At 39.6% G+C, this 18,274-nt stretch overlaps 1 protein-coding gene across 1 annotated transcript in view; it reads right to left on the bottom strand.

The window, feature by feature from the left end:
* LOC104628197 (type 2 phosphatidylinositol 4,5-bisphosphate 4-phosphatase-like) overlaps positions 1-18,013 on the bottom strand; it is a 24,781-nt gene extending 6,768 nt beyond the window's left edge. Inside the window, exons 1-5 of the mRNA XM_010296701.1 lie at positions 17,866-18,013; positions 12,492-12,649; positions 11,083-11,189; positions 9,155-9,278; positions 4,070-4,122 (exon numbers count right to left, since the gene is read on the bottom strand). Of these exons, the coding sequence (XP_010295003.1) occupies positions 4,070-4,122; positions 9,155-9,278; positions 11,083-11,189; positions 12,492-12,649; positions 17,866-18,013 (590 nt within the window). The remainder of the gene's footprint in view (positions 1-4,069; positions 4,123-9,154; positions 9,279-11,082; positions 11,190-12,491; positions 12,650-17,865) is intronic.
* Between the last annotated feature and the right edge of the window lie 261 nt (positions 18,014-18,274).

The raw sequence follows: 18,274 nt of genomic DNA, 5'->3' as shown, positions 1-18,274 counted from the left end.
GTAGTGGCTGGAGAGCTGCCCGGCGGAAAGGGACCTGGGGGTGCTGGTCAACAGCCATCTGATTGAGAGCTGGCAGTGTGCTCATCTGGCTAAGAAGACCAACAGCATCCTGGCCTGTGTCAGAAATAGTGTGGCCAGCAGGAGCAGGGACGTCATTGTGCGCCTGTACTCAGCACTGGTGAGGCTGCACCTCGAATACTGTGTTCAGTTTTGGGCCCCTCACTACAAGAAGTGAGTTGGTGTGTGTCCAGAGAAGGGCAATGAAGCTGGTGAAGAGTCTAGGGCAGAAGTTTTGCAGGCAGCAGCTGAGGGAACTGGGGTTGTATAGCCTGGAGAAAAGGAGGCTGAAGGGAGACCTTATTGCTCTCTACAACTACCTGAAAGGAGGCTGTAGCAAGGTGGGCATTGGTCTCTTCTCCCAAGTAACTAGCCATAGGATGAGAGGAAATGGCCTCAAGTTGTGTCAGGGGAGTTCAGATTGCATATTAGGAAAATTTCATCACTGAGAGTGTTATCAAGCACTGGAACAGGCTGCCTAGGGAAGTGGTTGAGTCACCATCCCTGGAGGTATTTAAAAGACATGAAGATGTGGTGCTTAGGGACATGGTTTAGTGGTGGACTTGGCAGTGCTAGGGTAACGGTTGGACTCGATGATCTTAAAGATCTTTTCCAACCTAAATGATTCTATGAATGCAGGATCTCTTGTACTCTCAGACATGCTTCTATAAGGATTTTTAAGAGGAAGATCAAAATGCCAGTATTTTGAAGGTGAATAGCACTGCTGAAACTAGCCTCCAGAGCAGTGACAAGGTTCCAATATCTTTTTCTTCCCTAAAGGTCCTGCAAACTTTATGGGGCAAAAGTGTTATAAATTCATTAGGGTTCATCATTTTGTCAGACCTTAAAAAGAAAAAAAAGTATGTTCTAAGGGGAGTCGAGGGGAGAGAGAGAGATCTAGCGTTCTGAAATAAACTTTATGGGGCAAAAGTGTTATAAATTCATTAGGGTTCATCATTTTGTCAGACCTTAAAAAGAAAAAAAAGTACGTTCTAAGAGGAGTTGGGGGGGCGGAGAGAGAGATCTAGCATTCTGAAATAAAAACTTGTACCATTCAATACTCTTTCTAATAGCTGATTTCATGATCCTGAAGATTCTAGATGATTTAACATACAGGTTGGGAAAGAGAGCAGCAGACAAAAAACAGTTCCTGCTTCTTCTCCATCATTAAATGAGGAAAATACCAGAAGTCTTTTTTAAACCTCTCACTCTTTTGGGAAACAGGCTGATAAACGTGGTATTTTGAAACACAAAAGAACACTGAAACAGTAAAAAGAAACAGTTTTCTCCCCCATTCCCTGGTGTCATCCTCTACGCTATAAAATAAAACTATATTGCAGCCATTTCCTCATTATCTACATTTGTTGTCCCAGTGCAGCAGACAACGTGCAACTAAGGGCCTATGCCAGGCAGAACCACTATGCATCAGTAGGGCTCCTGCAAACATCTTACCTAAACTGGCATGACCAGGTTTGTAGTCCATTTCTAAAAATATTTGGTCATTTACCAAGTAAGTTATTTTATTCTCTGCATCACAACTAATTTCCTATATTTCCGAAGTTATTCTGAAAAAAATAACTTAGGCTGTGGGGGGAACATGGGATGACGACAGACAAAAAAAAAAAGAACGTCACAAAATAATGTTTGTGACCACAATGGTAACAGCTAGATGCAATTGAAAACAAGCAAGAAACCTAAGATCCTGTTTCTCCCAACATCCAGATATGAAAAGTTCCTTTGTTTATGTACTCTGGGGCACAATCGCTTTAATTTTCACTGAACATTGTTTTGTTATTGACATTTTCCTGTAGTAACTCCTAACTTCCTCTGCAGTTGTATAAGGCATTCTTAATATTAAGATCTTGCCTCCATCAACCAAACAGATGGTCACAAACAAGCTATTTGCAGAGATTCACTGTACTTTTAAAAGTGTTTGAAACAAAATCATGAAAATTACTGGAGAATCTGAAAGCCTCAGTAGGTATCTTCTTGACAATACTACTGTTGCAGTGATTCAAGGTGCCTTTTGCCTCAGTCTACACTACCCTTTTTTCAGTAACAATCATCAACTGAGTCAACAGAAGGCATAAATAGTTTTGCATCTGACTAGTCAGCTACTAATGAAAGAAATTTCGCATTAATAGGCTGAAATAAAGAACGCCACATTCCCTTCTGACTACTTGGTTACAGGTACCACAACCTCTGACAAAGGCCCAATAGAAAGCAGCAGGTCACTGCAGTTATTTATTCCATCATCATGACTCAAAGCACTGCCTCGTCCATGCTGTGCCCTAAATCTATGCATTACAAATGTTTATGCTGCTGGAAGTGCTGAACTCCTGACCATCACGTCTCAAGTGGGGGAAGACACCAAGCAACTCATTCAAAGCTAAATGACAATATTCCATGGTTTGCATCCTCAGCCCAAGGATAGAAACACCTATTTGTTAATATTTGGCTGCAACTCAGTTGCCACGCAAGCTGTAACTTTTGTAAATTGCACTGCAGATATGCTCCAGTTTTATTACATACAGTTAGCATGCTTTTCACTTTATAGACAAAAATACTAATAAATCCATACACTCCAGCTCGATTTTAGAACACAAGCAATATAAATCAACAGAAGACAGACTAAAAGATCATATGGTATGACTTTTGGACTGTTGCTTGGAGTGTTTTTTTTGTTGTTGTTGTTGGGGTTGGGGTTTTGTTTGTTTTTTGTTAAAAAGCAAATAATTTTGTACCTAAGGAGAGTCAAGAAAAAAGCTGAGGTCAGATATCAAGTGTGACATGATAAAACATAATTGCAGTTAGTTTAAAACCAAACCAACCAAGCCACAAACACCAACCTCTCCCCCCAGGACTGAAAAAATTGAATGCAATTACAGTCAGTAAAAAAAAATCCTGCAAAGCAACATCTCATCAAGATCACGAGTTTATTTGAACTAAGCAAACTAGAATATATCCACTACTCCATACCTGACAGGTTGCACTCCTGAGGTTAGATGTACCACTAGACTGACTTCTCTATCAAATACTCCAGTAAAATATTGCAGTCACTGTTGAAGGCCAGGCTGTGCCAACATTGACAGTGCATTTAACCTAAGCCCTCTGCTTCCTAAGGGACCTGCTAGTTTTCCTACAACATGCAACACAGCTGTGGTTCTCCATTCCTAGTGGAAAACACATTTGCTCCTTTAACTGGAAGTCGCACTTGGCTATCAAATGAAGACAAATATTTAAATAAAGCAGCAGGACAAGAAAGCCTCTGAAGTAATATTTTTAAGTCTTATTTCACACCCTGTGGTTGAGATTCCATACAAATTTAAAGTATGTTTGCAGTGTAGCTTTTAACACTACTTCAAACTAAGTATTCCTGACCTCAGATAAGAAAGGCCAGACAAATACTCAAAAAAAAAAAAAGCCCCAAACAAAAACCAAAACATAAAAATACTCTTACAGCTCTTGTATCCTAATTTTTCCTCCATCTTATTGAAGTAATAGCAAACGAGTAGACAAGTTATTCATAAACATTAAACAAGTTAATGCATTAAGATGCTTACCACAAGTTAGTTTCTGAGTTTATGAAATCAGTAAAGTCTCTTTCAAATTAAGACAAGATTATCTCCCGTCCTCCTTTTACAATAAGGAAATTCAAGTTCTGCATTTAAACATGACAGCTGATTAACTGCATGAAGTGGTAAAATTTCAAGGACGTAAGTCGATAATTTTAGCAACCCATTCCTGTCTATTGTTAGCAGCTTCTTTTTGCCTCCAGCAATTCAATCAGAGCATTTTAATAAATGCAGGTTGGATTTGTCAAAGTTACTGATTTGTGCATACAGAGTGGAGAATTCATGTGCACATAACATGCTCTTTAGCCTTGAAATTCAGATGAGCATGGAAAAATAATCAGCATGGCAGACACATTTTCGTCCAAAGACTTTTATGGAAGAAACACTGTTAACTTATTTAATAGTTAATTTATGTAACCTTGCTTTCAGAAACTTACATTTTTTTGCAGTGTGGGCATTTTGCTAGTGTGTTAAACCTCAGCTCCATCCACTGTAAAAAGAAAAAATAAAAAGGTTGAAAAACTGCCCTGAGAAAATGTTTGTTGTACTTCATGCTAAATGTCACTGTGAAAACATTTTGCTTCTCAGGCTTTCTTTGACTTGTTACTTGCTTTCTTCCGTAAATGGGATGCCCTTTTGTCAGTGGCAACATAGGATTGGGATTTCCATGTGAACATTTCCCATGACTTGCCTTAGTATTACAGGATTCGCTTGACGTAATATGGTTTCATCCACAGGCACAGTATGGGCAACATGGTAATATTAATACCGTTTTTTCCTCTTACTTCCATGACCACGAATATACCCCGAATCAAAATAAATGTGTTTTCTTTGGCACAATTACAGACAGATGCATTTTCCCATCTTTCCTCAACCCTTGCATCATTTGTGAAAACTAAGTGTGTGCAGAAAGATTAGCTAAAGAATATTTTAGAAAGTAGATGTCTTGGTAAGTCATATCAATAAAATATAGAGAACACTATTGGCTACTTACATGACATTTTAAAAAAGGTGATATATAAAACCATACATGGTATGGTCATAACCTTCCATGCACAGACTAAAAACTATTTGGGAAAAAGCCTTAGTGAAACTAATGCCTAGAATTACCTCAACCAGAGGATAGAGTGTCATATGCTCATTTAAAAAACAGCAGGTTTTGTTAAATTTCATTCTGCAATAATACAATCATTAAACAAACATTTTTAACATGTTTGCCTTGAACAAAAGGATAAGATTATTGTTCTTTGCTCCGTAGGCAACAGACGAGAGCTGCAATTACAATATGACTGCTTTTCTCAACTGGAGGTAGTTAGCACAGTTTCGTGGTTAAATATAATTCTCCTCTCCCCTCCCCTCTTAATTTATGCAAAATCACACTGCAAGTTACTAGCAGGGGAAGAAGCCACAGCACCAACCACCAACGCCTCCATTGGGATCCTCCTTATCTCTGTGATAAATCAGAAGTCTGTCTACTGAAGCAAATAGCGTTGTTAAACTGCTTACAAACACAAATCAAAATCAGAGGCCTTGTACAGAAAACAGGACCTACCTACAGCACAGCACGATTTAAACATTGAGAAGAAATTTATGTGTTTATGTGCAAAAAATAGCATGTGGCTTGTAATCCTTGCCAGTATGAGCAGGTTTTACTGTGAACAAGATTCTGATCCATAGTATGTAGAGTTCAGTTTCCTGCCTCTTGAAGTTCTCCCTCAGTTTTATTTACTTCTAATGGAGCTAATTCTCTACTAAGAAGAAATCCATCATCTTTTTCCTGGTTCTGAAGTATCCAATTACAATACCAGTTACAGAGTTTTCTTTAAAATTTGTTTACAAAGTCTTGGCCAAACTGATTTAGGACAGTTGTATTTCATCCCTTAATAAAATGAAAGCTGCTGTAATACTCCCCATCTGAGCAATGCATTTTAGGAGTATTAATTCTACTTCCACATTCCTGCCAGAGGAGCAAGTTAGCTATTTGCCTGCATCCCTGTCAAAAACTACTCAGTTTCGCTTAGTTTGACATAGCAAAAGTGGGATAAGACACTGTTGTCAGTACTAGGGATGGAGACAGGACTCTTCAGAGCTGTTCTTTCAGGTTTTTAAACTGCAGTTCCAGAAAGAGAAGCAAATCTAAATCCAGGAATCTTATGTATTTGTAATTCAACTTCACTTCTGTACGCTAATTTTATTTCAAGGTAGGCAACTCCATTTCCAAAGGTACTCATTAATGATCTTTCTAGGGTTTTAAGACTTCTAATTATTAGCCATAACTATTAATGGAAACAGACTCAAATGCACCTGGCGTTCCAAATATTGATGGAAAAAAAAACAGAGAGGCATTGATAATCTGTTTTCATTGAGAGTTACCTGGAAGTAAGAGATGCACTAACTGTTATGATGCCTTCTGTACACACTACAATAATTCAGATCACGTTAGCACTGTAGGGACAGGTTATTTTTCATGCACATTCTAATTCTTGGAGTTTTGGTGGGTTTAACAAGTAGTTTAAATCACGCCTAAAGCTGGTGTTTTTACTTATATTCCAGAGTGATTTGAAGTATGTAATCTTGTTTCAAGTTGCTAAGAAAACTTGAGGTTACAGTTACATGAAATTTAGCTCCCTGCTCACAATGCAAACTGTATTACTCTCATTGAAACAATACAATAAACAATAGCACAAATCCCTGGTTAAATGTACTGAAACACAGGTTAGGATTTCAGAGAGCTCTTAAATGTTTCAACTGTGAACAAAACCAGACATCCATCGAGGGACTTACTAGAAGAATATGTCAAACTTTCTTCCTTCTGAGCCTAAAATAGTTCTCAATACGTTGAATACAAGACAGAGCTAAAGATATATATATACACACACACACATCCCTACATACAGGTGCTTCTGTCAAAAAAAAAAAAAAAAAAAAACCCAAAAAAACCCCCACACATCCCCACATACAGGTGTCTTTTGCAAAAAAAAAAAAAAAAAAAAACCAAAAAAACCCCCACGAACTTCCCCAATGCTCCCCCAGGTCCTTTGGGAAAGCAAAATGCTTCTGCAGAGTAAAACATTTATTAGTTTTCTGAAGAATTTCAAGGGTTTTCTATTAAACTATTTTATAAGAAATACTTATCATCTTTCACTAGTTATAAAAAAAAAAATGTTGACAGAGCACAACTGACAAGCCACAGTGCTTAGCCTGCAGCCTGTGGCTTACATCGCTTGCTCCTGGCTTCTGGTCCTTGAAGGCCTCTCTGACAGCAGGATGGTAGCAAGGGGATGGCTGGGGGGGGGGGGGGGCAGCAGGGACACCCCTCCCCTGTCTGCCACCATTTCCAAACGCAGCTCAGCCTCCGACAGCCACAAATCATCACAGAGGCCCCTGGGAGATGTGTTGAGGGGAATGACTTGCTGCTGGCCGAGACAGTAACTCAGCAACAGCCCAAGTCCAGAGGCTCTCAAAAAAGCCCAAACCAGATCAGATTGTGATTAAGCAGGACAGTTAAACTCTCATCCTGCCCTCCTTTTCTATTCTACCACTTTTTCCACTTGTCTGAACTCCAAGTCTGCCAGAAACAAGTAGAAACCTTAACACAGGAAAGACTCCTATCAGGTTACCCAAGGAAAAAAATAACCTGATGAACAAAATGCGAATAACTAGTGATAGTTCAGCTACAGTATCACTTAAGTACTAAGTCATTCTCCCAGCTGAGACAAAGAAACTTTAAGGCACTCCATAGCATAGAGCATGCTTTTAATAATTTATAAAAAACACCTGCCACAGCCCATACTTAAGCTTTCATACAGGGTGGAAAAAAAAAATTGTTGGAAAGGTGGTAAACCAGTTGATACTCTTAAGAGAGCACAGAACAAGCAGCTGACAAGTTGACTTTTCCACCCCAAGGGATTCTAGCTTTGCTTGTCTATTTTATTTATTTTTTAGCTTCCAAGTAAAGTAAAGGAGATACCTTACTGAGTTGAGAGAGATGCATCTAGCATTACATATTTGCTTTATGAAGTGGAAATATTAAAAGGGAAGAAATACCCTCACAGAAGCTGAATTTCCAGGCTGACTAAAGCACTTCTATTTTTTGTTTCTCTGCTCATTCTCAAATCCAACTAATTTTCTGATTTTTCTTAACTAAAAAATTTATTTGCCAAATCTCAAGCTTAGTAACAGAAAAAGGTATAAGCAAAAGAGTGGTGGGAAAGCTGTATAAAGTGAGAAAAAAGGGTTTGTTTTTTGATAACTCAGCATAAAAGAATACAAGCTTCAAATTTCTAATGATTTTGAGAGTTTCTTTTCAATGTAGGGTGAAGTGATAAGTTGTCTTACTGGCAGATAGGACTATAAAGTTCAAAATTATGCAGTTCCCTGAAGCAACCATCAGATCTGAAGTAACATCCACAAATTCCAGATTAGAAAACTTAGCCTTTTAAGGCATAATCTAATAGTCATGGGCAAAACCCAGCCTTATGGGTTTGTTGTGTCTGTGCCCCCCCCCATCATGCTCACCTAAAGAAGTTCATAGTGTAAATTACAGAATTAATTTGGGCTGCACTTAGATAAAGTAAATAGGGGATAAATAAAACTCCCATGCTTATGAAAGTCCCCAAACACAGGCCAATAATTTAGTAATTAGAACTTTACTTCGTAACACTGACTCTCCCTAATTTAAAATAAAAAAAGATTAAATCCCATTATAAGAGCCCATCACAAGAAAACCATTCTCTCACTGCTGATACAAGCCAACATGGAGTGCCATCCCCTAAACTTCCTTCTTCCCTTCACAAAATGCACTTGACTATTCTCTGGCCTTTATGTATCTTACAATCCTTTGTTTCACCACTCTGGTGACTATGGAGGTCCTTCAGCTGTACCACTTATCTTAGCCATTTCCTGTAACTCACAAACCTGACAAATATTCTAGCACTGCTAGAGGTTAAAGCTAAAGCTAACTTTCTTCTGTATTGCAGAGACTCTTCCTAAATCAAAATTCAAATATGGCAGACCCTTATTCATGTAAAAGACTACAAAAATCATTTAACAGCAAAAGTATTTTTTGCATCCTTCCACCACAAATCCAGGAGAAACTTTCAGCCTCCCATAATTTCCAGTTCTATAACAACCGACAAATACGCCAATGGTGAGCACTATAAGGCTTCAGGGGTCCATACAGCAATGGCAGAACCTATACTATCTTAATCACTGCAGAACATAACCATCAAAACCTATAAATATAACTCCCTTTTCCTGCATCAGCTACTCTCGCATCTCTAAGCGATAAGACTGATTTTGGGCTTTATCCAAGCATGCACAGAAAGACTGTTAAAAGTTTCCTTGAAATGCATGTAAAGGTAACCAAATACAGACTATACCGTAGCAATACAAGCACAGAAGAAGCCCGAGTTCCTCAATGATGCCACAGCGTGAGGCAAAATGCTCTTAAAAGCGCTTACAACAAATAGCTTGAGTGATAGCACAGTGAGGTGAGAAGGACAATCTGGTGCTTTACTTACAAGGAACGTATTTCCACAGTGCCCACATACCACTCTAGTTCCATCTGGTTGAACTGGCAAGGCAGGCTGAGCTGGCTGCTCTTCTGGGATCAGCATTACTGGACCAAGAGTAATGATGCGTCTACTGTGTTAGGAACATTAGATGTACATGTAATTAAACTAGCAAAAGAGAAGGACGATGTGTTTAAGCAATTAGCTCAGTCACTACCAAATATTTTAAACTGTTAAACTATAATCTGCTTTCAGATGACGATCATCTGTTTAAAATGATGCACCCAGTTTTGGTCTCTTTCCAAAGTGTTTTCCTTTTCAGTTTCAAAAACATTCTCTTTCACTATAAGATCAGCCATGCAAGCCAGAACCCTGCAGAGATCAAAGACTTGCCATCATATGGCAGAAACACTCCTCAGGAAAATGAAATCTTAATACTCAGGCTGAGCAAGCCCATGAATTGGAACGTACATACCCATGTGAAACATGTAGAAAGAGTAAGGACTCTTCCATAACCTAGATCTCCTTCCTGAGTCAGAGACTCCTTCCCACACTACTAACAACCGTGTCAATATAAGCTGCATATCCACATTTCTACAGTAAAAATTCCATTCAAATTGAGTGAACTAAAAAAGATATCCACCCCAGGTTGACTAAATGCAATTTACTTTAAAAAACGGTTGGTAAGTATTTGCTTTTATGTTCAATATGTTTCCAGTTTAATTACATAATTTGTCCGATCAAAATGACAGTACCTAAATTAACCAACTCAAAGCGGAATGAGGATCAGACTTCCTAGCATGAAAAAGTGAAGGGAAAAATTAAAGCATTATTTAACTTGCACTACACCTCTCTCCATATACCACCAAAATTGTATTCTGGATGGCCTCCCTTCAATCTGGAGCCTTCCACCTAGGGCATACTCAAAACTCTCTCCTTCAAAGTATCCTAATTTTGCTTATCTTCTAGTAAGACAAATACGTAAGCTGTCTTTGGGAAACTGCTTAGATATGTGCTTTTGAGATTATTTTAATAAAATTAGGGAGTTTCTGATTCAGCTTTGTTACCAACCATATGATTTATTACAACTGAAGTATCCCATGAACATTTTTTCACTCTGAAAAAGTATTTGGAATGTTTTGAAGTTTTCCCCAACACTGTATTAGTTAAAAAAAAAAACAAAGAAACAAAAAAACCCAAAAAACCCCAACATTCCCACCCCCACCATGTTTCAAAACCAGAATAGTCAACAGACCGGTGACTAGGGCAGTTGGTGTGGTAGAGCTTCCATTTCAGTACCAGCAGACCTAGCCTTCATCTCAGTTTCTCATTAGAGCTGCACTGTTTACAATCAAATTACTCCTACTTCAGTGGATCTTTAAGACCCTAAGCCCAACAGTAAGAACACTCACTATGGTAATTGTGCTTGTTTCTGTTACAACAAATCTGGAAATTAAAGTTGAGACGTGAGAGGAGATTGAAAACTCAGCATACCAAAGAGGGAGGACAGGACTGAAGCCAACCTACTGCTCTCTCTCCCATTTCATTCTGAAGTCCCCACTCTGAACCAGGCAAAGTGAGCAACCTGTGTGTTTACAGTAATTAAGTTTGCAAGGAATTCTGAATATTAAGTCCCAGAAACAAGAAGTGATTTTCTTCTCTGTTGTTCTTTATGAAGTAGCTAAAATGGGAAACACACGTTTGAGACTGCCACTAAATACTAAAATAGAAAATTTTTCCTCTTTAATCTTAAAAAGAAAAAAAAAAAAAATTCGACACTACCACAACCTGTCTCTGTAGTAACTCAGTAATGCTCTGCAAGTGTCCATGTACAGGGGCCCAGGCTTGAACCTCTTTTAGTTTCAAATACTCAACACAAAGAGCACCACTGCTTTAAAGAACCTTATCTCAAAGAACTTACGGTTTTTCATTCTTACCAGTTTGGTCTTGGACAGCCTATTTTCCGAGACGTATCCTTACAGATAAGGAGACAATTACATTGACATCTAACATACTTCTTCCCTGAAGGAGGGTTTTTGATTGGCTAAACAAACAAAAGAAACCAAAACACCAGAGAACACACATCAGGTCATAGCAATTCACTTTTTTCCTCGTAACAGTATGACAAAGCAGAACAACTTCAGTGACAAGTTCTTACTAACAGAAAAATACAGTTCCTCTTACAGAGGAAACTTGAGAGTCCACACAAAATTGAAAGTTTTCTCCCTCTGCTCAAAGTGCAAATGTCCTCACTAGAACAAAAAGAGATTCTGCAAACTAATGGAAAAAACTTTCATATTTTAGCAACGAAGAATTCAAGACTTCAGTTTAATTATTTTTTAAAAATAAGACAAAGCACCAGGAAACCCTCCTTGCCTGGTATAATGGCTTTATTCAACAGTGAAAGGACCTCAGTCTGGCTCTCCATCACTAAAAGAATATGTAGACATCGCCAAACTGTAATCTTATTTTAAACTGTCCTAAAATAATCTTTTTCCAACCTGGGAGTCAACTTTCTGGGTCCTTTCCATATAGCAAATCACAAGTCTCAAAAGCTGCAAGACACTTGGCCTGAAATATTACATATCGGCAGGGAAAGTGAGTATTAATGGCAGGTTCTCCACTCTCTCTTAAGTGAGAGGAAAAAAAAGTTTTCCTACAGATGTAAGGCTTCCTATTTTCTGGACATAATTTTAATTTATTGTCATAAAATGTAAATGCCCCCAGTAGCTGTGGAGTGATGCACTATCAGATCCCGAAACTAAAACTGGCAGGAAAGAAAAAAATAGAATCAGGAGGCCAAAAGCTGAGGACTCTGAATTAAGAAAAGGGGAGGAGTCGTCTGTGATCACTGGAATAGAACCTCTAATTTCTGCATTTCAAAATTGTTGTGTTGTGGTTTGTTAGCAAGCTAACAAATTGACTGAATAGTATTGCAGGAGGAAAGCACACATGCAGGGAGAGGTGTGGGTTAGTTACTTTGTTTCCTCCATTCTTAAAATAATTCAATTCTTCATTTCTCTTCATCCCACCAAAACCAGTTTCACCCTTCTCTATGGAAGAGTAACTACTTGAGTATCTTTGCTTTTTGTCTTCTGCCTCAGAAAGGAACATCCTGCACAGCCTCATCAATAGCACGAAGATTTATTCTAGCTGCTTATGGCCATTCTTGTGCCAGAAACCCCTGAACTTGCACACTAGCGGCCAGATGCGCTGACAGGTCCTTCACAGGGATGGCAGGAAGGGACTCGCCCTTTGTAGGTGAGGACATGAATTCTACCAAGGATGTATTTCAACCTCCCCCCACTTCCCTCCAAAATAAGAAAAAGCTAAAAATCCATTTTACCGTAGCTTCATTGCAAACTGTGCACTTAACAACATGTTGGTGTAGCTTGCCATCCAGATTGATTAGCGACTGGCACACGCGGCAGTTTATTACAGGAACACCACTGGCATCTGGACTTGCAATGGCAGTATACGGAGGAGGAAGCTCTGCTGCAAGATATCAGGAAATCTCAGTTGAAAAAACAAACAGGGGATCCTAAAACACTGTCAGCAAAAATGGTCTCTAACAGTCACAGCCTCAAAGAAAAAAAAAAAAATTGATGTTAATGATTAGTATAAACATAAGACAAACGAAAGTTTGCTTTCCCCTTCCGCACAATTTTGTGTACCCAACCATCAACCGTAGTTGTACATAAAGCAACCAGCAATACAAATCGCCCCAAAAAAGTGGATCAGACAAAAGGCTCATCTATGCAACTTCATTTTCAAGCCAACTTTTTATAGTCTTTAGAAAAGGGGAAAAAAAAACCCAACAAAACAAACAAAACCCAAACCTGCCACATATCAGTAGCAACCAGAGGTTGGCTTCTGAAGAAAAGTAACAGAAGATAAAACAAGACACAGGTAGGCAGAAGAGCCATAATCAGCATTTACAAACATCTGGAGAGACCAAAACATACACAAGTGTTTATCAGATAGTAACAAATACTACATATAAAAATACAGGAAAGTCCTGTTAAGGAAACAGGTCTTGGATGAGAAGTGGTATGAAGTGCTTCTTTTTTGAGTGCAACAGCAGCAAATTTATGTTATCTTGAAGAAAAAAGATGAACTGAACCCTCAGAGCTTCTGCTTTTAAGGGTTCCAGATATTTTTGTCGTCCAAGAGCCAAAGCACAGATGCACAAAGAGGTCTTTAGTCACTTAGGACAGGCTAACACAAGGGAGAATATAGTGGCCTTGGGCCCCCACGGAAGAGCAGATTTCAGCTTCGCCAGTCCTGAGCCCATGAAAACTGGGGAGGAAACACTCAAGATCCTTCTCGGTTTAAGAATCCATGGAATGAAAACAATTCAACACAGCAACCTCTCACAAGCTTATTACCACAATTATTCGGCATGTAATAGCACTGTTTTTTATTTCATCAAGAAGTTCAGGGCTCTCCAGGTAAGCAAATAAGGAATTGGCATATTTAGTAGTTCACAGTTAACTTTTTAAAACACTAATAGTTTGAAATATTCTGCAGCCTTGGACTTCAATAAATTATTTCATAATTACATCCAAGCAGCCAATAAAATCTTCAGAGAAGCAACAAGAGATCAGCCTGCTTTCAGTTTACAAACAGCACTGAACTGAGCAGTATCTGCTGAGGGGTGGCGAGGAAAATCACAGACTGCTATCAAAGCTGGCAAGCCCAAGTATTAAATTTAAGCTTATAAGAAAGCACTCATCACTCCTTCACTATTTTAAAGTCAATGTTGTAAGCTGGAGGGTTATAAGAAATCCTGCCTGCCCTTCAGATCAAAAAATCATCACAAACCTTTGAAGCAGCATTGCTGTTTAGTGCTCTGAACTTCTCCTTTTTTTGGCCTACAAACGATGCAGACCCGTACTTGATTTTAACTCACAGAGGCAGCAGAAGGAAGATGGACACCTTGAGGGTCTCAGAATCGCATCCAACATACTTGAATTATTTCAGACAAGAAACAAAATTAACTTATATGCAGTGATACAGTTCTGAAGCAATCATACAAACTGATGCTCCATTACCAGAGCAAGTAAACATCACACCTTCAGCTTTGATATCCAGGTTGCAGAAACCAACATCCTTAAGAAATGTCAGGTAACGTAGAGCGTTCTGTTTTTTTCTGTTTCTAAGGAATTACAGTAGCATCCAGTTGAAAATTAGTAACAACAATATTTGGCAGTACTGTAATACCCTATTCTCTGTACAAAGATTGCCACATGCAAGAGAGGAGATATTACAAGATATTAACAAAAACAGACAAAAGATGAAACCCCAATCCCCACACACTTTGGCAACTGGAAACAACCTCAAGCCTCCTAAATCACTGCAGAAACAAGGTTTGAGATTTGGATGGTGGGAACAGCAGTGACTTAGCTGCGAGCGGCAAAGTCAAGGCTGCTGCATGAGGGTTTTGGCCATAAGCAGGCTGCTTAACTGCTCCTGCAGCAAGCAGCTGACACATTTTCTGGCTAGGAGAATATGTAGCCATAAAACAAAAGGCATGTCCAGCAGACTGAATACCAGACACTCTGTCAAGGCATCCCTACAGCTCTGAGGTTGCTCTTCTGAAAAGCAACAATCATGTTACAGAACTTCTTTGCTTTGTCCTCTCCATTTAAAGTGTGACTTCTCAACTCTTATCAGCTGGGCACGGGGAAGCTGTGCTAGGGAAAGGCAAACAGTATCCTGAAGGGCACTAGGAAACAGAGACACACACAGAGCCTTTCAGCTTTCCACCATCCTAGAATGCTTTAAGAATTGGCAACTATAACCATCTAGGCATTTATAATATTCTATACCCTACTTGTAAGTGACAACTCTTAAGATTTTAGAAGTTGGTTAAATGAAGTGTGCAAGCACCTATAGACACCACCAGCCGCTTCTCCAGCCTCATGCTGGAGCTGCTCGGCTTCCAGGTAAGCAGCCTCTCCGTTCCTGTCCTGCTGGCTCAGCAAATTTCAGATAGCAAGCAAACAATGGCTGCTTTTCAGAGTGGTGCTGCAGCAAATAACATTTGCTATGGAGCAGAAAGCCAGAGGTATCTTGGCACTGCAACCTTCATGCTTAAAGAAAAAGTACATTTGGAAGAGCTCCAAAAAACAAACCACCAAAATTACATTTAAAGGAAACTATATTAGGGGACAGGGGGAAAAGAAAAAAAGGCATTGTCTCAGAGTTTGCTGCTTATTATCTCAGAATAAAAGGACTGCCAGCTTTCAAAGCACATTAACATATGTACTTCGGTATAACTTTGGTTGGTTTGGGGGAACGGGGTTGTTGGGGTTTTTGTTGGTTTTTGATATCAGGTTGGTTTTTTGGGTTTGTTTTTCTTTTTTGACAGCTTGAATCTCAGGCTAACTGTAATACCTAAAACCAGTTCATAGAGGTCCATCATGTTGGATGTGACTGGACGGTAGGCAAGTTTCACATACACACCAGAGGTTTCAGGACGTGTTTAATGAGATGCTGAATTTTCTGCTGCTGACGTATCAGTTTACAGCTACATTATCAGTTTTTCTTTAAAAAAAAAATATTCCACAGTAATTAGTTCAGCAAGATTAGCAGAGTGCCCTACCATTCAGTACATCTGACTAACCTACAATTCCCTCCTCACCCCCACAGGATAGAGATGCAGTGGAAGGTATCACATATTCAACCTTCGAAATTCCTTATGGCGCTCGTGCACTTTCCTCCCCTGGTATTCAAAGGGCAGAAACCACAGGGAACCACTTGCAGCTTACCTGGGTCAAACAGAAATCAGTTTGTTTTGGGTTTTTTTTTTGTTTATTTGATAAAAAACAAAAACAAACAAACAAAAAAAAAACCCAACAAAAAACCCACAAGATTCTTTATCCTGACCTGAAAGAGGGTGGCAAAAAGAGTTAGTGATCTATGTCAGAGACAGGTAGTTAAGAACTAACAAAGCCTTAAAAAAAAAAAAAAAAAAAGGGAAAAAAGCACCCTACTGCAGGGAGCAGAGCTGATGGTCCCACCCTCTGTCTATACGAAAAGTTTCTTAAACAGTGCCCTGCATCCACACCAAGGAGATTTTTCTTGCTTGCTTCCGTTGTTAGGAACACTGAGCCATTACCAGGATTCAACATCCCACCAGCTTACACTGAAATGGTCACCTGGATCTCAGGTGCAGCCCAGCAAGGGAAGAGGAGGCTACTTTCAAACCACGTCCTCTCTAATTTAAAGCTCAGGATGACATATTGGGCACGGTAGATAATTACAGGGATAATCTATTAATGTACATTCAGGTGGTAGTTTGAAGGGCGAAGGTCTTCTTCCTCCTTCCTCTGCAGCTCCACACCAGTCAGGTGATGTTAAGCAAGGAAGGTCTACAGAAAGGGGTTTGGAAGCAAACTCCATCTCCCCACAAGCATGCTTCTTCCCTCTACATCTTGACTCATGCTAGGGAGAAAGATAAAGACTGTCCATTAGCTAAAAAGGTGGTTTAGCTTGCATATATCCTTTCAGTAAGGATAACTGACAGAAAAAGGAAACTAGAGCTACCCGGTCTATGCCACAGCTCTGCAGAAATCTTTTTGTAAGTTCTGTAGAGCAGTTTTCAATGGCTACCTAGTATGCTAGCTTGCGGACCGATCTAACAAGAGATCCTCAACTCCGGATCTCGTTTGATCTCTATGGTTCCTCCTCACTTTTGAAAACAAGCCACTTATCTCAAGCGCCATACCCCACCACCAGTGCCAAACTAGTTAACAGGAGTTACAGACATAGACTGAAGGCGCAGCTACCAACTGCAATAAGCATTTGGGGTCCAGCTTGTTTCCAGATCAGGAGTTTTACCCTGGGTTCAAACAAGAATCCCTGATACAATGCATTTTCATTACTTTTTAAATCTGTAAGGATCTTTGTAAAAATTGATTGAAGTGTATGCAAAAGTAAGGGCTACTAAGAATAAAAACATCAAAAAACAGAATTTAGACTAAGTATTTCTGGATTATTTGTTTTCAAACTACAGAACTTAAGAGATGATGCCAATCCTACTGAATTTGAGAAAGAAAAAACCCAACAAACCAACCCTCTGCCGTTTTTCAGGCTGGTGTTTGTGCAATTCATATGAAAATGAACAGTCAACACCAGCTACAGCACTAACCAAAATGCATTTTCCTATCAAGGCAAAAGGGACTAGCTTTCCACGGGCTTAAATATTGTTCAAAACAGACAGATGCTCACTCACAGCGTTCTAGTTACATACATATGTAATAAAACTATACAATTACATAAAATTCCTTAGGAAAGGGCCAACACACTGGAGCCAGTGAGATCAGGACTGTAATCTTAGATTTTAAGGGCTACTGCTAGCAAAGCTACACTAATCTTATTTAGTCTTGATTCCTCCAGCTTTCTCCCCCCTCACTTTCTGCTCTAAAATGTTCAACTGGGGAAAAAAGTAATCTATTAATACATTTTATAAAAAATTTTCCAAGTAAAAATTTTTCACTTACTTACTAAATACTCAGTATTGATCAACAAGATGATTTTCCTAAGTCTGTTAAAAGAGAGTTAATACCATATCGTTAAGTCAGAACTCCAGATCTGTAACCACAGTATCTGACTTGCTTTAAAAATAAAGACAGAACCAGCTATGGCCTTGAAATGTGTTTGCAAGGACATCCCAGTGGTTTTGGACTGCACCTACCAGAGAGCCCCTCGGTTACCTGGCTCTGCCTGCCGGCACACCCAGCATCTCCGGGTTAAGGCACCTCGACGACGGTCACCGGCGAGGGCACGGCAACCTGCGGCCTTCCTTTCGCCCCAGCTACCTGCCCCTGCCCACAGCTCGCCGCACCGAGGGCAGCTGCTCATAGCTAAGCATCTTTTATTTCACCCTGTTCCTAATTAATAGGGGAACCGAAGTCCAACAATCACCTTGCAAGCTCCGACATGCGAGTGAGTTATAATAAGCAGACCGGTTCGGGCTTGTTCTGCCACTGCAAACAGTTTTTTTTTTTTTCTCTTTTGAAGAGCTCACGCCGGAGCGCGGCGCGGAGCACGGCCTACCCGGCCCTGAGCGGCGTTACCTGTTGTTGCCTGGCTTGTCCTCCGCCGCCGGGGCAGGGCGAGGGC

The sequence above is a fragment of the Phaethon lepturus genome, unplaced genomic scaffold (assembly GCF_000687285.1).
Source record: "Phaethon lepturus isolate BGI_N335 unplaced genomic scaffold, ASM68728v1 scaffold6031, whole genome shotgun sequence".
Taxonomy (NCBI): Eukaryota; Metazoa; Chordata; class Aves; order Phaethontiformes; family Phaethontidae; genus Phaethon; species Phaethon lepturus.
This window is presented reverse-complemented; position numbering and strand designations above follow the sequence as displayed.